Source organism: Drosophila rhopaloa, unplaced genomic scaffold (genome assembly GCF_018152115.1).
Source record: "Drosophila rhopaloa isolate 14029-0021.01 unplaced genomic scaffold, ASM1815211v1 contig_115, whole genome shotgun sequence".
In the NCBI taxonomy this organism is placed as follows: Eukaryota; Metazoa; Arthropoda; class Insecta; order Diptera; family Drosophilidae; genus Drosophila; species Drosophila rhopaloa.
The window spans coordinates 6,643,971-6,666,007 of NW_025334990.1; the positions used below are offsets into that span (position 1 = coordinate 6,643,971).

Consider the following 22,037-nt stretch of genomic DNA (forward strand, 5'->3'; position numbering starts at 1 on the left):
GCCACAATTATTTTCTTGCGTGTTGGAAAGTCACTTATCCCAGACACTCACCATGTTAATATACCTTTCCAAGACAACAACCATTGTGTATCATCGATAGTTATACGATATTTTTCAAATCTGGCGCCATAAAACATTAGCTTAGCTTAGCTTTTTGATTATTTCTAACTCGCTTAATGTTTAATCAAAATCCATAAGTCGAGTCCTGAGATTTCCATATTGTAACAACTATTTTTAATGAAATTAAATTTATTGTTATGATATCTTAAGGCCGTTTTTTCGTTTTCATGAAGATTGAAGTAGGTTTTAGTGCCTGCAAAACTCGCAATTCGTTCGTCTGATCCAATAGTAATTATACAGATTACGCATTTATAATCATTACTTTCAACTTTAATATAAACAATTCTTATTTTAAACTCAAAACAAGAGTGTTTGCTACCTTTATTTATAAATGATTATACATAATATTAGAAACAATCCCAATCTGTAAAAAAAACGCAGTATTTCTTCATTTGCACTTCATATCACTTTAATAAACTTGTGTAAATCGGTCTAAAATACTGTTTAAACATCATAAAAAAGAATAACAACAAGGACATAGACAAACAGCGTAAAATAAATTAACTATTGGTAAGGCATAACTACAAGTAGTTGGTAGTATCTAGAGTTATCTACGGGTATTTATGTATATACAATTAAGAAAGGGTATGACTTGGCAATGATAAGCGCTTGTGTTAGGCGCTTTTGGTGGGGTGGTAAACGGTAAGAGGGGTTCCATAGGGTCCTAAAATCTAGTTGCCTCTTGGAGACTTTTGGCAGACTATGTCCATACAGAGGTAGGAATGAGGCCCTCTTTACTGGTTCCGGGCGGCGTGAGCACCTCCTTGTTGAGGAACTCCAATGGCAGGTTGACGAGGTAACCCTGAAATGTAAAAGGCACTATTAGATTCTGAAGTCAATAAACAATTATGCTTAGGCACGTTTTTTTTGACTTAATAGTAAAGTTATAAATTGCAAAATTTTATAGGATTTATTAGTTTAAAACCTACTTAGAGATTACCATGAAGATAGGAAAACGTGTAGCAATAAAACAACATATTGCAGAATCTCAAAAAAAAAAAAAAAAAAAGAGAGACCTTAATCGAGTACTATACCTGAATTTCGTTAGCTCGGTTGGCGGCCAGTTCGGGATCCGTTTTGGCAAGCGGCGGCTCCTCCTGGTACTTGCGCAGGCTGGCAAAGGTCTTCACAAAGTCCGTGGGAATGCACTTAAACACCTCGTCGTAAATCTCTGTGTTCCGTGTCGAAATCCTACGCCAAGTGCCGTGCCAGAACTTGTCGCAGATAGGATCACTGATGTCCAGATCAGAGCGACCGGAACCCTCGCCCTCCAGCAGGCCTGCATTAAGAAGATTTTCCGATTAATATGATAGTCGAGAATAAATCCAAGGCAGATAACCCACCCAAGTGTTCTTTGAACAGATATTTTCGCAGACGTCCGGCAAACACTCCGCTCGGATACTTCTTCCCGTTCATCCGGCCATCCTCGAACTCCTCGTCCATGATGATGGCCGCTATCTCAGAGTCCCGCTTCCCGATCATCGAACGATCGTTTATGTTCGCCGAGCCACATATCACCACGCGATCATCGGCAATCAGGAGCTTCGAGTGCACATAAATCAGCTCGGTGATAGGCGTGTTATTCAAGAAGGAATGATTTCGCAGGCTGTGGAATGAGATGTAGTTCTGCGGATCAGCAATACCCGCCTCTTGCAGGCGATTCAAAATTGCAGTGCGCCCCCTAGAAAAATAAAAGATTATTAAACAATGTTCGGATTTAACAAAATCGACCTTTCGGTAAAACCTCACCTGGAAATGGATGCGTAGTTCCAGTGTGTGATGGCCCTGACAGCAATTCCAGTACTGCCACCCACGTCGCCCTCAAAACCCGGCAGAAGTGGCATTATCACATAAACACGGAAGGGCTTTTTTTCCCTAAGAAATGGAAGTTATATATGATTGATATTAGATAAGTATAATGGTTAACTTACTTGTGCGCCCGCACTATCCTCTTAAAGAGAGTCTCCCCAATTTGATTGCGGACGTTGTTGTGCGGACCCGGAACGCCCATGCCCAGTTGCATGGTAATGAAAAACTGGTTCTCAATGTACACGTAGTGCTGCGCCTTGGTGATCGTCTGGATGTAGGCGTCATGGATGCTTTGCTCTACCAGATCCGCCTCGATAAAGCCACAACTCCAAGCGGAGACGCTGCGCAGGAGCTGGCAAGTGACCCGCTGTTGGCGGCCCTGCTGCAGGTGGGGGTTAAGCCTCACTTGATGATAGCTCTTTGGAATTAGATAGGGAAATCGTGTGTTATCTCGCAGTTTCTCCAACTTCATGGCGTTCCAGCGCTGGATGAAGTGGCGGGCCACGTCCCTGGCAGAAGCTCCCACCACACACAGACCGACGTCGTGCCATGGCATCCGCGGCGTGGTCGTCCGATCGATGATATCCACGAATGGCGAGTTGAGGTTCATCCAGTCCTTGAGTATGAAGTTGGAGTAGTCCTTGCCGAACCAGTATTTGGCTTGGCCACAGAACTCGGTGAGTATTTGCGTGCTGCCGGCAATAGCAGTCGCTTCCTGTCCGCCAGAGGCACTGTTCTGGTTAATCTCGGGGTCCGTGACGTCCTGGGACTCGATGGTGTAAACCTCGTCGGTCTTCTCCTCCGCCGTCTCCGTGGTTGTGAGACGTTGCATAAAGTCCTTGCCCATACGTGCACCCTTCATCGCGTTGTTTTTCAGGCGATCAAGTACGTTCTTGCGTTCCAGTTCTGGGGTGTTGAGCTTCATTCCCTCCAGAGCAATGTTCGATTCCCCGGGCGTTTCTCCCTGACTAGGAACCAACATAGAGGGTATTAGCAGGCGATCACCAGGCTTCAGGGTCCTCAACTCTACGCTGGTACTGGGTTCATCCGGAGGTGGAGTCGATGACCTCTCTTTGGCCGATGTCTCGTAGTGAGCATTCCGCGAGGACTTACGCGATCCGAAGGCCGAGTCCGTGTCGTCCTTGCTGAAATACAAGCTGGGCGTCCGACGTGTGCTGCCGGAAAAGGAGGCCGTGGATATGCTGCCCAGATCCGTGAGGCGGTGACGGTGATCGTCCCAGCGACCGTAGCACAAGTCAATGCCTCCCATGAAGGCATAGCTCTGATCGATTACAACGATCTTTTCATGATGAGCCCACAGCAAAATACCGCCTCTGGCATGGTCCGGATGTCGCATCACCTGTAACGGGCAATCGGAATTTAGATCAAAAATGTGTATAGTAAACTGAAAGAACATAAAATACCAGCTGGAATTTTTATTATTTAGAGACCACCAACAAAAAACTAAAGTTCGACATCTATAACTCAAAATAGGACAGATATATAAAAATCTTCTTAAAAGGAAATTATTTATACAACTTCCATGGCGGATACGCCTTTCCAACTTTTGAAGTAATGTAAATCTTTACAGGTTACCAAAACTTATATTATGTAGCTCTATCAACCCACCTTGATATTCTCGTGCTTGGCCAGCGTGGACTTGCTGTAGTAGCTGTTAATGCCCAATGCCATTTCGACCTCCTTGTAGAGCAGCACGAACACACGCACTCCTTGCTCGGCCTTGCGCAGCAGAATCTTGTCCAGGCGCCAGTAGTCGCCGTCTAGGGCGGGTCGCTTCATGTAAATCTCGGGGCTGAGCCACCAGTCAGCGATGTAGATCTCCTCGAGGGCGGCCTCCAAGCCGTCGGCCACGGCTGACATGTACTGGGCTCCATCCACGTACCACGTGGCATGCATGTTGGCACGCATTGGGGCGAAGGACATGTGCGGATTGGGCAGTGTGAAATCGCGAGCATACGAGTTGGCCGTGTTCTTGAGGTACTGCATCCACTCCTTGCACTTGCGCCGTGTCCAGCACTTGAGCACAATGTGCCGGTTGTTTGTCAGCACCTGCAGACCCTTGCGCATGCCGGTTTGGTAGATCCCAGTGGAGACATCGAAGCCCTGATCGAAAAGGATCACCGCTCGAATGCTACCGTCCGTCGGGCGAATGTAGCCGAAACAGGTCTCCTTTACGAAGAACCAGCGGCTGCGCCACGTGCCGCAGACCACGTCGGAGCAGAAGTAGTTGCAGCGCACACAGCAGTTCTTCTGGAAGCAGCCGAAAAAGTTGCATCCCGCTTGTCCGGGTCTCGTTGATCCTGTCCGCTTTAGGATCACGCCTTCCTTTCCCTTGATACCCAAGCCCGGCACAAACGACACGTTAGACACCTCAGCGAAGTTAAGCTGTAAGTAAAAATATTTAATTTAGTCCAGTTTTAGCCCCAATATTCATCATTGCTCTCTTCCAAAATATGTTCGCATATATTTACAAAGATACTTTCAATTTTGTATACCCACAAATATTTTATTCTTATTTAAATTGTTCCCGTTGGCCAAATAGTATGAAAAGGTTTAAAAGAATAGGGCAGTTTAAATGTGAAATAAACATATTTTTTGGACCCCTACTTTATCTATAGCAAACTCTTATTTTATCTTGTCATATCAGCATTAACTGAAACCTCAAAAGTTTGTGACAATAAGATTGACATTTCCAGGAAACGGAAAAAAACTTTTAACGTTTGGCTTATTTTAAGAGATTTTTGTGTCACCCGATAAAGTTGAATGATCTTTTATGCCTTTGAAAAAAAATGTACTTGCGCATATCTTTCTTTGTTTGTGTACAATTTAAACAGGATCATTTGAGTTTTTTTTAAATCCGATGACTGATCCTACAGCTTTTATATTTGGGGTTACACAAAAATCTCAGGAGATAACAATTGTACTTCATATTTACATTCCCACCGAGTTTTAACATTAAAAATTCTCGATTGAATTCTCTCTCTACAGGGTTTATTAAAATATTTAGCCAAATTTTAGTCGAGTTAAATCTGAAATGTTTTCCGACATTAAATTAATATCTTACCGTTTCGTGGTGAGATCGGTATAGACTGATGTTTAGCAAGTTATATAGGTAATCCTCCAGCTGCTTGATCCTGACGGTCAGATTCTCCACGGTGACCAGACTCTCAGGGCGATTGGGAAATCGCGGTAGCTTCCGTTTTTTCTTTTTCTTCCGCTTCTTTTGAATACGTCGGGGTGTAAATCCCGCCAGGATCGAACTGTGACTGGGACTGATAATAGCCATTGCATTGTGACCGTTACTATTGGCGTTTTTGCTGCTGTGGCCTTCACCACCCAAGGGAGTGCTGGTCTGCTTGACCTTGGTGTGGGCAGACAGATCCTTAAGGGTTGACTCGTCGGCCATCTGGCTGGCAGTAGCTTTCAGCGTCGTACGCTTCTCTTTGTGACTTCGACTGGGAAAGGGAATGTTGAGCGAGGTGCGGAAAAAGCTGAGTTGCTGGTGCAACGAGTTGAAGTGCTTGTAGCGTCGCTTGATCGTCCACTTGAAGGGACCGTGGGTCAGCTCGATGGTGTACCTGGAAGAGGAATAAAACGTGTCAGAACGGCTTAAACAAAAAGTTCAGTAACATTGTGAATTTAGAGGAAATGCATGCAATCTAAAGAACAATGTATTCCACTTACAGATTAGGATTAAGCAGATGTGTTGTGACGCTGCGTTCAGTATCGACAATGCGGACGTGGATTTCCCGGCCCGGAATGAAGACCTTGCGCTGGAAGGAGTTAAACTTGACGCTCGGGCCGTAGATACTGGTGAATGGTATCTCGTGGCGCAGCACTACACTGCTGTTCTCCTCGTCGTCGAACTCCTCCTCGTCATCGTCCGTCTCCTTGCGTTCCACCAGCACCGGCTTGTCGCCCACGTTGGACAAGATGGTCACCGAGTCTGGAAATGCCAGAGTCTCATCGTACTCAGAGTCGACCAGTGAGAACTGAAACTCGGGCAAGCAGCGGTTTTGCTGCTCGTCCACAGCGTCATCCGTGCAGTCCCGGAACACCTCTTCACCCTCATTGTTGGAGTCCTCCGCCGAGGCATCCGCTTCACCGCTGCCGTGCTCGACGTCCGAGTCGGTAGATGCGTAGGGCGGAAGGGCTGCTCCCCCGCCACGAACCTCTGCCATCGCCTCGAATTGGGCAAAGTAGTAGGAACTATCTATATCATCGTAGCCTCTGTTCACGTACCCGCCGTAGTGCGTGGGTCGGTACACATCGTCCGTGGGGTGTTCAACTGCAAGTTGACAGAAGCAGTGGTTAAGAATCAGAAATACAGCAAATATAAATACATCAGACTTATTGCATATCTAATTAAAAGAAAAAAGATTCTACTATCAAAATTTAGCAGGAAGGAAGGAGAGTACCTCAGGTTTCCCTTCTTGATTGCCTGTTGCAAAAACAAAAACAAAAAACAAGACTTTATAGTATTAAATAGCAGTCGTAGGGTATATATATATATATTCAGCCCACGTAAATGTCTTGGTAAATGATTAAGGTTAAGCCTTTTTTCTGAAACAATTTCAAAAACATAAAAAAAAAAAATTTTTATTTTTATAGTCTTCTTGAGGTTTTAAAACGCCAGTGTTCATTTTTAAAAGTTATCCTTCAAATTCAAAATTCCTTAGATCTCGATTTTGACACAAATGCATTAGAAAAGCTTCCTTTTCCCTATTTCATAATTTTGCAAAAATCAAAAATATATATTTAAGTTTAAAATACTTATTATTTTCAATAGCTCATATTATAAGAACAACAAAATATTATCCACGTAATAGTATCTTGTATTAAGAGAGTTCACTTTAATATGTTTACTATTAACAAACAATAATAATCCCATATTCATACAAAATATTTGTAATACAGATGCGGTTATGTGTCAATCGCCAAAAGCTTTATCAATGTTTACTTGACTTTTAAAAGAACCTCCCGGCTTTTCAATTAGCTAAAATTACATTTCGTGCCTCACTTAAAGTGTTGAATAGACTACCACAAGTTACAAGTATGCACTTATCGTTTCGTTATTTAACCACAGGCCTACTGATAACTTCGTTGAGTGCAAGGGGATTTCTGAATTTCGAGCCGAAGTATTTCTGACTTCCCTTAACCTCTGTAAGTTGTAACCATTTAATCGTAACAATTAGCTTATGCTATCTCCATTCGAAACAGAAGCTCACTCAAGGCCAGTTCACGGCATGTGTTGTAGTTAAGCTTAGTTTATTTCATTTCAGTACACCTCTCGGGTGAACTTGACATAGGAACCCTGCTCGAACCTTGAGGCTATTTCGAGCTAAATAAACTCAACGCCATCTCCCTCCCCATTTATATACGTAGCTATCTCTTTAGTTAAGTGCACGTGAGTCGTCTGCTGGCTGATAAGAAATGACAGGAGGATCTAAAAAGTTTTATGCACAGTTCCGAGATAAAGATCAACCATATAGCTTGTCCCTAGGTTCTCCTCTTTAGCACCCCAACAATAATTTTTAGGTCAGAAATACGCTTCTAGCTGAATGACATTTAGATAGCGAGCTCAAATAAAACGGCGCAACTGATAGATTAGAGTATACTGCACAGTAGGTAGAACCGTATATTGATGGTTAAGTGGGTTTATGGATGTGGCATTGCTTCACAAAAGAGCACAGAGAAAAGTGCGTCCCGCTATCGCCGACAGTAATAAACTACATAAATCAGTATTTAGTCAAGTACTTTGATTAGCAGTCAATAACAGGTGTCCCTTACACAGACATATTGTATTCCTGTCTGCTGGATACCGAACCCCAATTGCTAGACAAATATTTGTACTTACAAAAAATGTATAAAATAGTAATTTAGTTCATGGTCGACATAAGGGCGTTTTTAATGATAGCAATTGAATATTAATTAAAATCTATTGAAACCTAATTATTTAAATATTGTTAGAAGCGAATCAATCATAATTGAGATATCGAAAAAAAACTAGGACACCGAATACAAAAGTTTTGACAATTGCTTAATGGCATTGATGGGATTACAACCCTATCTTCATTGGTGAGAAACTGCCACAAACAAGACTTTTTTTATGGCAGGTTCGTCTGGCAGCCATACATTCTTGAAAGTATAAATTCGTTTTCTTTGAGGTAGCGAAAATAACGAATGTTGGCATATACCTTATCGCCGAGCTCTTTTTGTTATCAGCTTAAAATAATTACCAAACAAAAACTTCATGCACCAAGTGCCAGAAATAGGTGTTCTTTGTATAGCTTGACATTTCTTAAAAGTGCGATAAAACACGGAATTTAAAATACCTTTGAACTGATAAACGGTTTTCTTAATTAGTAATTGGTTCGATAAGTTCAATTTAGAAAATAAATTAGCTAAAGATTGCAAACAAATATTATTGGACCACTTCTTATGTCATTAATGAGGGTATAATAAAGCCTAACAGCCTATTCAATAAAACTCTTTGAGTGCTTAACACCTTTTCACTTTCATAGCGCGTTCTTTGCTGAATTTATTAACACATACGTAAAGTTGAGTAAATTAACTTAAAGAGCTCTAAAATTGGTTGATAAAAAGCTGACACTTTTTTTTACCATTAAGATAAAATGAATAAGTATTAAAACGAAAAATACATAAATACGTATTTATCTGGAAAAACAATTAGCAAAATACAAACTGAAAGAATGTCGAGGTTTTTTGAGGGTGCCGATTGTAATAAAAATACCCGATAACATTATTTTAGCGTTACTTCATTTTTGATAAGGATTTCAAATGAAAAAGATTGTATATATGGGAAAAGTTTCTAACTTATATTTGTATTAAAGAAAGAACTTCAGCTTCTGTTAAAGGAAAATTGTATTTCTATCAATAGAAAAAACAAAATTATCAGTAACTTAAGAATTAATCAAATATCATTTTTACTACGAAATACAAAAACACTTAATCTTTCTCAGGAATGTTGAAGCATTGCTTGAATGCTATCTCATATACCTTAACATAAAGTTCAAAGCCCGATGATAACAATTGTAAAGCCCCTTTGTTTAGCGGGCTTCCTAATCGAAGTGTAACTGCAAAAATCAGTCCCCCTGAAAACCCAACGAACGAGTATTCCATCTGACCTACACACAATGCCGAAGAAATCGAAACTTCCTGCTGCAGTATTCGAGTGTGAGTGCAAATGTAAATCAGGCACAATATATATTTTTAACATTATGGGTAAGTATCGTTGATTTTAGCGTGTCATGCATTTTAAAATCGGTTATGACTCATTTACTAATGGCACCGTTAGGCGGAGAGCCAACACGCAACTTGAGGGGCATGGAGTTGGATGTGGCTTATATAAACCAAAGGAAATGGTTAATGTTTTGTTAATTTATTATTAGGCCAATTTAACCGTTATCAGTTCTTTGTTGTCTATACAATTTTGTTTTTCCTTGGACTGCACCCTAATATTTAACACTCCCTTGCCTGTGCAGAATCAAATATTTAGTTTTAAGTTTTTAGATTCACTTTCGCGAATCAAAGTAGATCGCTAACCAGTTCTAAAGGCTGATTATATTCCACAAACTGGTTTACTCTTATCTCCCGATGACGCAAATCTCGCGAACTCAACGCGGCGCAAGCTCTATTATAGTTATCTATGTATCTCTATCTGAAGATGACATTACCCATGCTGGCCATCAGCTGTGAGATGCTGCGGCGATGACGTCGCACCTGCAAATGCTGCAGGTTGGCCGCCACCGCCGCCTCCGGTGGCAGATGCAATTGCTGCGATTCGTCTTTGTTGCTGGTTTTGGTATCCGCGGATCTGGGCATCATTGTTGAATGTGCGTAATTTTGATGGGCAAATTAAGTAAGCTTTATTTTATATTTGGCTATCGCTTTTTGGTTTTATTGGTCCCTGCTTTTGTCGCCTCCAGCTCATTATTGCTTTTGCATCCGCGGTCTGCATTTGTAAACGTTGTCGGTTCTGGGCGGCCTGCGGTGGCTAATTAGGCCAGAAATAATAAATACCGCATTTGCGTACACCAATTGATTGAGGGAATGACTAATTGATGTGCCATGAAGCTATAGCTGTTCTGCGCCACAATTAATAAATTCGACGAACTATTCAAATCATTTGTTTAAAATTATTGCAACACAAAATTTATTAAAATAACATTGATCTGCATATTTTAGAAATTTTAAGTTTCGTTTAAAATGTTTTTGTTTGAATATTTTAGTTATTTTTGCAAATTCTACTCATAATTTGTATAAAATGAGACATTCTTTAATACGTTCTTTATTTATTTAATTTTCTATGCTTGGTTTTCATTTTAAAAGTAATGATAAGTAAACAAAAAAAATGCTCCCATCCCAGTACATTTTTATCGAATTCTATAAGTTAGTCTATATACTTCCGGCCACATCAAAAATCCCTTGGATTGAAAAATAATTAATTAAATTTTTATCATGGCATTTCGTTATCTTTGCGTAAACACAAAACTCGACTTTTGCAAATACAACAAAAGCACTGAATGTTTCGTGTGTTGTTTATATTTCATTCGTTTTTGGCTTTTGGCGCTTCCAGCTCATAAATGTTTTGCACAATAGCCTGGTAAACGAACACACGCACAAATTATTTGGTTATTTTTCTGCTTTCGCATATTTCACTTTTGGCACTTGGCTGCATCAAAGTAAAATGGCTCGCATCGGTAATTGTTGCAACATGTGGGCTTTTTGAATCTTGGCCGCGTCTTAAATTTGTATCTCACAGATGCATATCAAGTTGGAGAGAATTGTCACGTTTGCGTGTGATAAGTAGCATTTTTGTTTACTTTTCGGACCACCGACTAACGGAAGTTGCAGAACCGAAATTAGCGCGACGTCGCATTAAATTCGCCAAGAAAGAAAGAACGAAAGAGGGAAGTGCCACGCGAAAGCAAGAACAAGACTGAAGACACCTCGCACTCACACTCACACTCAAACTTGGAGCCCCCGCCAAAAAGCTCTATTTACCGCCAAACGATCTGCGATCCGCGAGAAACGTTGCGACAACGTTGCCGTCACTCCGGTTAATAATATTAACTAAACTTCGCGCTGCCGGCCAAAGCTCAAAACGGTTAACAATTACGGCAAGAGAGCGTAATCTTGGCAAGAGAGAGAGAGAGTGAGAGATAGGGAAGAGAGCGGAGTTTTCTGGCCAACAGCTGCGAACTTCAAAACAGCTGGCAAAGCTTTTGGTAACTCTCCTAAGCCTTTGGCAATGTGATTTACTGAAAACCTTTCCACGATCTCAAGATCTTATAACAATTCTATCTCTGGGGGTTTCTGGTTACAAGGTCATCTCATTCACAACCCCAAGGAACCAGTTCTCCTGCGGAATGTTGCCATAAGCTTTTCAAAGCTTTCTGCGGGGTTCACAAACCTTTTGAAAATGCTGATCGAGTACGGGTTCTATTGGCGAACCAGCAACAATGGTCGGAGAGTCAGTCGAGCACCTACCACCATTTCGATGAGTCACATCACCACTTATAGTCGGCATGTAACTCTGTTTTGTATCTATTGTCGGCTATCTTATCAGCACCACAATTCTCAGGCGCAATCGCTGTAATCAGGCACTCATTATTTGAACGACCCCAATCAGCTGCGCCGGCTAAATAAACCGAATTACAATTATGCTTTCGATTAGATTGGCCCACGCGGAAAACCTAAATGTCAACAACATAATTGATTGACACCTCCTCGGGGTCATAACTGAAAAGATATAACATTTAGATTGATAAGGTAACTTTGCATGAAATATTAGTTCATAGATATATAAAAAAAAGGTAAACTAATTCTATTCAATTATTTTTATTTTTGTATTCAATCTCTGCCCATTAGCATTATATGTTAAATGTTGTTATGAATGTACGTATGTAAATCTCAAAATTAATTTACTTGTGGTTTAATGATACCGATTAAAAAATAAATCAAATACAATTAACAAAAATGTAGTTTTCTTTTGCTGTTCTAAAAGCTCGAGGTTTGATTATTTGAATAGAAATAAGCTAAGTCACACTTGCTAAGTATAATGTCAGATAAGATAAGTGTATAAAGACTCCACGCCAAACATTAAATATACAGTACATATAAGCTTTATTATTCGTTTGAAATTACTATTACTTTACTTGTCTATATTCCATATTCATAAAAAATAATATTTATTTTATGGGGTGGGAAATGGTTCTTTTTACCTTTAACTAAAGGTCCGTTGGGGCTTTTTCCCTTCCCAACTCAAAGGATTGTTAATTTAATGGCTTAATTAGACTATGTATTAATATATGCTTCCGGTTGTTTATCATGTTTTGTTGACTTTCAAAATTGATAACCGTACTCGTACTCATTTCTTAAAAGTACTATGAGCGGACATCATAAGACACAATAAATTATTGCTATTATAAACTATAAGATAAGTTGCTTTTGTTCTTCATAATTTAAACCATTGTATCAATATTTTTAAACAAATCTAGTAGGTTTAAAAATATGGTAGATTCACATATTATATAATATATATTATATTTTATACATATATACAAAATACCGTTTGCACTATTTTGCTTAAGTTTGATACTCGGTGGTTTTATTCATGTTGCTCTTACGCTATATATACTGTACGTTCAAGTTATACACGCCCATGTTTTTCGCCTGGAATATGTCGGACTCTTTATGTAAATTTGAGTGGCGGTTCTAGAATAATGTAGTTGGTTGAGAAATTGCATCTTGTCGTTGCAAAAGCTTTAATAAATTGTGAAGCAAGAGCAGTACGTTGCGAGAATATTTCAAAAGCATTTGTATATCCCCATTCTTATATTGTATTTATTGCTTCCTTATCACTTTCGATATCGCTTAGATTGAAATCGAAAAAGTCACATGCAGTGGGTTTACTTACACGCACTTTCTTTAATACCCCTACCCGTAAACAAAGCGTTTTAAGAGCCATTTATGCAATATTTGCTTCCACTTGACGGTAAATGAGGAAATCATTTGAGTTTATTACTTTATTATCACTTACGTAGTGATTTGCGCAGAACGATGAAGACAATTTAAATTCGTAATCCGGTATCAGAAGTTGTGCCTCAACTTCTCCAGCTCCGACTCCTAACTGTACAATGACTCAGACACAGTTACATCCAAAAACTTGGGCAATGGGTTGCATATATTTACAGATATATGTATATATCCGACTTAACACTATGATAATTAATGCAATAAGAGCAATTCAATTGGGGCGCCACACGAACACGTTACGTTGTACACATAGGAAAATCAATTTAAATATATTAAAATGTTAATCAATAGCACACACACTTCGGTCCCGCACTTTTTTTTATTAATTTTGAAGGAGACCTTCTTGGCAAACTTGAAATCTTTGCTTGTGACTATTTTTGTTTGTTAAGAGAGCGAAACTGAGCGACCAGCGTCGTCAAAAGTCGAATTGGAAACTGAGTAAAACGCCAGACGATCGTGCAAAAGTGATCGATTAGCACAGATTTCTCACTGGAAGCGAGAGAGGAGAGTCGCAGAGGGTTTCTCAGAGAGAAAGTGACCTAAGCTTGGCACGCGTTCTTCGGATTTCAGCTGTCTCAGTGTTATACATTTATTACTTTATTCATTACTTTTAATGAACAATTGCCCAAAAATGGCCCTTTCTTCAGATTTTCTTGTTTAATTTCAATTAAAACATGCCCGTCTCGTTCGTCGTTTTCCACGCTGCACAACTCACTTCACTGATTGACGGCCGACTGGCATTTTGAGAGTGAGCTTTCGCCTGGAAAGCTTGATAATCCGAACGAGACACACAACCAAACGCGAGTCGATCGAACAGCTGATTCTGCAAACTGTTATACGAAGCTCAAACTTTCCACTGAGCCGTTGTAATTTAAAATCTTTCCACAGACAAAATACAATGGTTGATCTAGGATCCTCATTTAAACAATCCCCTTTGCTTAAATCTTTACCCAAATAAAAAGCATTTTGGACCAAATTTTCAATATAATAATGTTTATTTTCTATATATAGATATCTGTTTTAATTCTTTCGACTACATTAATTTTCATTTTCTCAGAAAAAAGTAAAATATTCCATTAAAATGTTTCAAAAACATAGCAAAGATAAAACTCATAAGTTTCGCTTACCCCTTAGAAGGTGGAAAAGGTTAAAGATCGGTTCTTGCTATTGATCAAACTTGAAATATAATGCTACACTTGCTTAGCTATAACCATAGTCTTCAACCTAATGTAAATAATTGTAAGCATTCTCTCACTTGCTTAAGGCTAAATGTAATAATGTATTGTATTTTCTTTGCTTTGCCATTGTGTTTATTTTATTTCATTTTTGTGTTTGCATTCCCTTGTAGCAGTTTAATATTTTTGCTTTGCCAAAATGTTAATCAAAAATAGTTTAATTTCATGGGATTCTTTCACGTTTCCTAAACATTTTATAGCACAATATAGTAATATTATTTAAAGCTACAGCTTGTCGTATGTGTGAGTGTTGGTGGGTGTGTTGTATATGAATGAATATACGTGTGAGCGTGTTTGTGTTTGTATTGCTTATGGTGGATTTAAAACTAGGATTACAATTGAACTGCCAACAGGATCAAATCAAGTGTTCACTATAAAGCATTTTAGCAAAAATGATTAGCCTTATCTATAAAGATTACAATATACCTAAACACATGCATCTCTGTTCAAATTGTATATATAGATCTGTATATATTTGTATATATATTCATTCCATTAAATTACAATATATAAAAATATATACGCACATTATACCATAGAAAATCATAAGCGTCTCGTTTACGGTTACATTGAATTTTTTTCTTTTCGAAAACCTCTTGTGGTTTTCTTAAGTTTTTTCGATTTTTTCGTTTTTTTTCTTTTTGACACATTTTTCCTGTCTAAACCATCCCTATTCTAGGCATCCGACAGATCACAATAGGCTACGCCACTAGTCCCTCCGCCAGTAGATGACTTCTGCTCATCGTCCATGAGGGCGTCCACAAACTCGCCGGCTGCCTCGTGGTGGTTCACCTGCGGCGACGAGGAGCTCTCCCCGCAATTGGTGGCGTACACATGCCGTCGACTTCCACTGGGCGGCTGGTTGGAATCATCCGTGTCCGCATCGCGAATCGAGTTGAACGCATTGCAGGCGTTGGCGTTCGGCGAGCAGGTGTCGTCGTTGGGCGGATAGACGTGCCGATGGTAGCTGCCGCCCCCACTGCCTCCGCCCCCGCTGCCATCGCCATCCAGCTCCGCTTCGCGCACGCTTCCGAATACCGGCGTGTGCGAGCTGCTTTTGCGCAGCGATGCAGGCGGCGACCAGACGGTCTGGTAGAGCGGAGAGGCGAACACGTACATGTGGTTGAGATACTCCATGTCGTAGCTGGGCTGGTATGAGTCCGTCTCCAAAGGGTTGTATGTTGGCTGGTACATCGGCGTCTGCCGGCAACTGGCTGAGCCCGAGGCGCTGCCTGCGTAATGCGGAGTGTCGTAGTTCTGCGACCGACTGGAGCTGCTGAGGTGCAGCATGTGAGCATGCCCACTATGGCTACCGCCAGCACTGCTTCCGCCGCCGCCCATCCGATGGGCGGGAAGGGTTGCGTAGATGCCGCGATACGCCTCATAGGGTGTCTGCGGATAATAAGCATCGCTCCAACGCACATGATTCGGTGTATAATCTCCTTTCGCATACAGCTACAGGGAGGAAAAAATAAGAGGCAATCGTTAGCTATGCATTCACTATCCGACTTCAGTCATTACTCACCTGGATGGGTCGGCAGAATCCCTTGTTCATGTGCCGGGGCACACCGAGTGTATAGCTGTGGCTGAATCCCACCTCCGAGCTAAGTAAGTACTCATGGAACTTGTTGGGAAAGAACTCGATCTGCTTGTAGTTGTTGTAGATCTCTGGCTGCAATGATAGAAAAACATTATAATGTGAAGTTCACTAAGGAGAAAAATTAAGAAGGTGGGCAAGGTGCTCTGTTTATTTATGTTTCAAAACAAATCATCTTATTCTTTCTTATCAATATTCACTCACCGTCAGGTTCTTCTTTTTCTTGTAGCTGGCCCAGTTTTGTGCTTCTAGTATAAGCTTTCCACCGGGACGCAGCTGATTGAACATCCGCTTGAAGGCCATCTTCAAGCCGTTGTCTCCAAAGTTAAGATGGATCCACTTGGTAACCGAGAGACACAATATGAGATCGTATTGCTGCGAATCGTTGGCCATTAACGATTCGTCCTTGAGCACATAGTTGGTGTGTCTAAAGAAGACGTTCGCCGGGAACTGATTCTTGTTGCCGAACATGTTGGGCGATTTGCTCGATGGTGGCAGATGAGGAATTCCTCCGTAGATCAGCGGAAACGAGATGGGGAAGAATTCGTGCGGCTTGACAAGCAGTGCGTCCAGCTTCTGCTGCTGCTGCAGCTGTTCTATATCATGATGATGATGGTGGTGATGGTGATGATGATGCTGGTGAAGTGCTTGCTGAACTTTTCGTCGCTTCTTTCCGCGTCTCGTTTTCTTGTGAGCCGATCCCGAAGCATCTTCTTCGTCCACGGGTTCCGTCTTTTCCGCCGGCGTTAACTCTGCCTTCACTTCCAGCGTCGGTTCCACCTTGATTTCTGGCACCTTTTCCTCCTTGGGTATGCGCACATAGATCGAAAGATTTCTCCGGGCCCGGGCAACCAGCTCTCGATCGATGTCAATGCCGACAATGGTTTTCGGCGCCAAATGCCTGCCCACCGTAATGGTCATGTGGCCAACGTTGCAGCCAATGTCCAGGATGTCCTTGTTCTGGAACAGTTCCACATGGCGCTGGAAAACCTGCAGGCGCACATCCCGGAACTCGTTCAACTGCCGAAAGTCTACGTATCGATCGAAGTTTCCGTACCGGTACTTTAGCCCATCAGCACGAAACTTGGGCATCACTTTGAGTGGCGGAATCAGAGCTGGCTCCAGCATTAGACTGCTGGTCACTGGTGCCAAGGCCGCCGTAGACGCTCCGGACGCCACGGACGCTGAGGCATCCGCCATGCTAGTGTCCACCCCGGCCAGGGAATCCTGCTCGCCAGCCGTGTGGGAGGTTGCCGCCGAAGTGGTGCTCAGCGGGCTGCCCAGACCGTGTTCCGGCAAATCGGGCGTATCATCACGGGGTATTTCCACTGCAAAATCGAGAATTCTTAATTTAATCGGGAACACTATATCAGAGATAAGCGGACTCACCTTCGATGAGGGGCAACTGCTTGGGCGGCACCTCCTCGACGGGACTTAGCAACTCCGATTCGCTGAAGGACGTCGACCGGCGCGAGTTGGGTTTCCTGGCTCCGCTGGGCTGCAGGATGCGCGGTGGCCTCTTCCAGGCGCCTGGTTGCGGAACCACCGGACTGACGATTTTATCCATGGCATCGTGTCGATGGAATTTCTGTGAAAATGGAGGAAAGTAGACAAACTGGTTTGAGTGCCCGTTGGTTGTGTGAGAAGTAATGCCATTAATATTAAATCGTGCTGGGGTTGTTTCTGCCTTGAGGACGCTTTCGTAAAATTACCCATGACATTCTAACCTTAATCCGAAAAAGCGAGAGAAAAACTAAGGATGTTTTGGCTGAATAAACCGAAGATTAGATACCTTGTTATAAACCAATATTCAATTTTAGTTTAAAATTCTGACGAACTCACATTACTTGAACCACTGACAATTAGTTTTTAAACGAGAAAGGTAATTTTCTCGGCAGGTCAAAGTTTATATATTCTTGAATTTATGTAGAAACTTAATTAGTGAATTTTATCAAGATTGTTTAAAAAGAGCTTTGGGATTAAGACCACCATCTGTGGCGTCTTTATACTTGATGTTTCTGCACGCATAAGATAAGCGAAAGTGGCAAGTCAACAGTCAGATGGACATACAGGATTATATATACTTTATAGGGTAAGAATGGAAAACCCTCTTCAAAGGTAAACAAACCAGTTGAACTTAAAGAGACTTCGGGTTATGAAGGGTACAATTGAACGCATGTGGTGGATATTTAAATCTATTATTCTTAATAGCGATTTGAATATATAGAAACCAGACTTTAAAATAATTAAATAATCGATCTACTGTTCAATTGTTTTTAGCTATTATAAATATTCAAATTTAATTATAGAAAGTTTAGTCGGGTTTGAGGTTCTGGGGGATACCTTTACATATACCCTCGTTTAACCGGTGTAAACACAAAAATAAATTGGCAAAGTCAAAACGCCGAAATGGGGAAACGGAAAACTGCCAAAAGCAATCAAAACAAAAACAGCGATTGACTTGCTGCCAAACCGCAACAACCCCCCTCTAATTATCTCTCTCTCTCTCTAACTAGCTTGCCTACAGGGAACAAGTTTGGATCCCACCACGTTCCATTCGAACTCACCTTGCTCTTTTGCGAATTGTTGCTCTCGCTGATTTTTCTCTTCCTACCACCGCCACCTCCTCCTCCTCCGCTGGAAATGCTGGCTGCGCTGCTGCCGCCAAAGCTCAACCCCGTGCCGCCGACGCCGTAGCACGTGCTCGACAAATCCAGTCGCAAGTCCCGACTTGCCTGCGCCCGCCTCTCTGCCAGCGTCGATGCCACCGCCAGTGTGGCCGACGTTGCCGAGCAGCTGAGCATCATCTCATCCGCCGGCGGCTCAGCAGCAGAAGCGGGCGGAGCGGCAGGGGGAGCCTCCTCCGCGGCAACGGCGGCCACATGTTGCTGACGCTGCGGGGATGACGTCGCTGCCGGTGCTGCCGCCTGTTCCACTTGCTCCTCGGCCGCAGTAGCAGCCGCTGCCTCGGTCGGCGTAGGCGTGGGCATCTCAGCGGTGGCCATTGTCGCCGCCGACTGCGGAGAGCGCACATGCGCCTGCTGGTGGCCCGTTTCCGCCGTTTCGCCTGCGGCCGGAGCAGCAGACTCGCTCAGCAGCAAACTCCCGCCGACGTTGACGGGCGCTGCGACCGGCGACGCCGCCAACGATGAGGTGGCCGTGGGAAGCGTAGGTTCGTCGGCCAGCTCGCCACTGCCCCCTCCTTCATCGCCTGCATGCGAAGTGTTGTTGGAATCGAAGCGCCTACGCTTTCGGTTCTTCCGCGTGCGGTGGTGGTGCTGCCTGTGGTGCAGCATCCCACCCCCACCCCCTCCTCCACGCTTCATCGGCGACGTCAGCTGCTTTTCGTACTCCATCGAATCAACGGGATCCAGCAGGTGCAGCGGATCGTGGATGTTGGGCGGTATGATCACCTCCACCTTCGGGGGCGTGGTGATGGGCGACTGACGGGGCGTTGTCGCCGGCGTGTTGTTGCTGGACGAAGCATTCGACGTGTTCTCGTTCTGCAGCGAATTGAGGTTAAGCGGATCGGAGATGTTGCCGCCCAGCAGGAATTTGGTGGGTGGCACAATCACCTCCTTGCGCAGCCGCTTCTCCGGCAGGAAAAACTTGTTGCGGCCGCAGCAATAGTGTACTGCGTTTCCCGCTCCTGTGCTGCCCGCAATGCTGCTGTTTCCGCTCAGCGAGCTGGTGTCCTTGCTGCTCTGCGCCTCCTTGCAGGACGCTCCACCGCCTCCCGCTACGCCACCTGCGCCTCCGGCCGCGCCCGCTCCGCCGGAAGAGCCGCCGTTGCAACCCGTGGCCAAGCAGCACGTGTGGTTCGCATTATTCCCGGCGCACAACACATGGTGGTGGTGACCCCTGAAAGAGGCAAAACAAAATAAGGATTTAGCTTTACGGTTTTAAAGGCCTAAATGTATAAGGCCCGCGAATGACCTGAGAATGTCAAATTGATATCGATTTTGTATACCCTTGCAGATGGGGTAATATAATTTCAGTAAAAGGATTGCACCGCAGTAAAGGAGATAATTATGACACTGTAAATTACATATATTTTAAATCAGCATCAAAGTCTGTCCATCGGTTCGTATGTTTCTACGCAAACTAATCTCTCTCAGTTTTAAAGCTACATATATATATGGTTCTAAATTTCCGAACAGATTTTCACTACCATAGACACTACGGAAAAGTAAATAAACAAAATATATAATTTCGTTGTTGTTGAACATACGGACATACTCCTAGATTGGTTTCTTATAATATTCGAAATACGGACTTTATCATATAGCAGCCATAGCAACAACCGAAAAATGTATTAAAAATGTATTGAAAAACCAACAAAGCTTTTAAGTGTTTAAACATTATCACATATAATTCAAAATAAAGTCGTTTTATAAAATTTTTTTAAAATGGCTGCACGGGTATATGAACTTTAGTTTGCCAAAGTTTGCTTCCTAAATTGTTTTTTTAAGCCTGGCTAGAAGTGCTAGGACCAAAAACTAAAATGGTAAACAAAATTGGCAAGAACTAAAATGTAGTTAATGCAAACATGTATATAAAAGATATTCAGTGTGTTTGATTTGAAAAACTTCAAAAACCTATCTTACGGGGGTATACGGAAATATACATCAAGTTATATTCCAACCGAATTTCAGAGTTTTTATGAGTAAATATGATAAGAGCCTAGAATCAAGTTAACCAAAGCCTACACTTTCGTTGTATCTTAAATCTTTATCCAAAGTTGGGTAGGTTGTGACACCCGAGATCTAATATTATTCTGAAATTTAGTTGGAAAAGCTTTGAGTCCCCCTCGGTAAAGGTGTTTGTAATCAATTATTTCGAAAATCCTTCAATCTACCAATACCGCCGTTATGCCATTATATTACTCACCGGTGCGTTAGCATCTTCTTGTAGAGCTGCATGGTACCTCCTCCGCCCGCTCCTCCGGCGGCGGCGTTCTGCGCCAGCCGCGTGTTATGATGGTGATGGTGTCCACCTCCGCCCGTCCCGGTGTGATGGGCACCACCGCCGCCGCCACCGTGATGGGCGCTTCCGGCGTTGCCATGATGGTTGTTGCCACCGCCGGCAATCTGATTCTTGTTCTGGATATTCTGGATGTTCTCGAGATCGGCCTTGTGGGCTGCCGCCGCTGTCGTGGGCAGCAGGGGCGTGGCTGGGGCAGAGGAGCCGGTGGACTGCGTCTGGGCGCTACTGGCACCAACGCAGGCACTGGCATTGTGTTTCCCACCGGCCTTGTGCTGCCTCTTGCCCCAGGCCTTGTTCCGGTTCTTGGGACCCTGCTGCTGCTGGGGAGCCCGGAACTGGTGATGCTGTGCCGCCTGCGATTTTCCGGGCAGCGGAGTGGGGGACTTGGACTTGCCAGGTGCTGCAGCCGGGCCGCTCTCCGGCTGCTGGGGATGGGTCTCCGGCCTGGGACTCTGATCCAGGCGCAACGTGGGCGTCATGCTGGATCTGGTTACGCGACAATCTCCGGGACTGTCGCTGAGCCGCTTATCCATATTTCTCTAGTGGCGACTTGGCATAGCTTAACTCTAAATATTAAATTCTACTGGTGAGCACCTAGCTCTTATTTTATCAATTCTGTTTTATGCAAACACACTTTTCAACTATCACTTTAATACCACTTTTCAATTATTTTATTTGAATTTTCACTTAATAGTCTGCTCTGGAATCCTTTTTTTTTTTGTATCATAAAAGATATTTAATTTCACTTTACCAACACTTTATGACTTTTCTGTGAGAGCCTTGCTCCTTTGTGTGTTTTTATTTGATTACGCTCAAATGTCCATCAATGTAAAAATATGTTTGCTTTTCGTTTGGACAGCCTGTCGGGCTGAACTTTATACTGCACTTGAAATTGCATTCTTTGGGATAAAAGAGTACTTTTGTTTATTTTGAAACTTCAACCGTTTTCACTTTCACTGTTAAATATTTTATTGAAATTATCCATTTTGGTGAGTTGGTTTATGCAAATTGTTCACGAACTGAGCTGCTTTCGGTATCCACACTTCTTTTGGTAGCCCCTGAAAGAATCAAAAGATAAATTGGTGAGAAATTAATTGTGGAATTTTACTGCATCTCTATATAAACGGAATGGGATTACTATGTTCTGCTAGCAGCTTTGGCTGATTTTTCAACACTTGAACAGCATTTTGCATTCATTATTTGCATAG

General features: G+C 42.6%; 2 protein-coding genes across 9 annotated transcripts in view; both read right to left on the minus strand.

Moving 5' to 3' along the window:
- Positions 1-503: 503 nt before the first annotated feature.
- LOC108051955 (phospholipase D2) lies at positions 504-13,731 on the minus strand. Of its 6 annotated transcripts, none has more exons than XM_017134279.2 (10): positions 10,978-11,024; positions 9,648-9,967; positions 5,635-6,238; positions 5,015-5,528; positions 3,559-4,335; positions 2,052-3,289; positions 1,870-1,995; positions 1,464-1,801; positions 1,155-1,399; positions 504-922 (listed from the first exon to the last, which is right to left on the minus strand). In XM_017134279.2, exons 2-10 carry the CDS (start codon positions 9,796-9,798, stop codon positions 821-823), a joined length of 4,095 nt encoding a protein of 1,364 aa, XP_016989768.2. In that variant the 5' UTR covers positions 9,799-9,967; positions 10,978-11,024; the 3' UTR covers positions 504-820. The 6 variants fall into 6 exon arrangements, with proteins under 6 accessions (XP_016989768.2, XP_016989766.2, XP_016989767.2 ...); XM_017134277.2 differs by having other exon boundaries at positions 10,940-11,024; XM_017134278.2 differs by having other exon boundaries at positions 10,934-11,024.
- Positions 13,732-13,982: 251 nt separating this feature from the next.
- The window catches only part of LOC108051939 (7SK snRNA methylphosphate capping enzyme bin3), a 51,724-nt gene continuing 43,669 nt past the window's right edge, over positions 13,983-22,037 (minus strand). For all 3 annotated transcript variants that reach the window (XM_044456534.1, XM_044456535.1, XM_044456533.1), the window contains 6 exons: positions 20,734-21,887; positions 18,411-19,704; positions 17,233-17,431; positions 16,048-17,171; positions 15,772-15,918; positions 13,983-15,701 (listed from right to left, as the gene is read on the minus strand). In XM_044456534.1, the coding sequence (XP_044312469.1) occupies positions 14,922-15,701; positions 15,772-15,918; positions 16,048-17,171; positions 17,233-17,431; positions 18,411-19,704; positions 20,734-21,362 (4,173 nt within the window). In that variant the 5' untranslated portion in view covers positions 21,363-21,887 and the 3' untranslated portion in view covers positions 13,983-14,921. The remainder of the gene's footprint in view (positions 15,702-15,771; positions 15,919-16,047; positions 17,172-17,232; positions 17,432-18,410; positions 19,705-20,733; positions 21,888-22,037) is intronic.

Coding starts and splice junctions, on each gene's coding strand:
- LOC108051955 (XM_017134279.2), bottom strand. CDS start 9,798: ATGATGCCCAGATCCGCGGATACCAAAACCAGCAACAAAGACGAATCG. Junction 4,336..5,014: donor ACCGATCTCACCACGAAACG/GTAAGATATTAA, acceptor TTTTACTTACAG/CTTAACTTCGCTGAGGTGTC. Junction 1,996..2,051: donor AGGATAGTGCGGGCGCACAA/GTAAGTTAACCA, acceptor TCCATTTCTTAG/GGAAAAAAAGCCCTTCCGTG.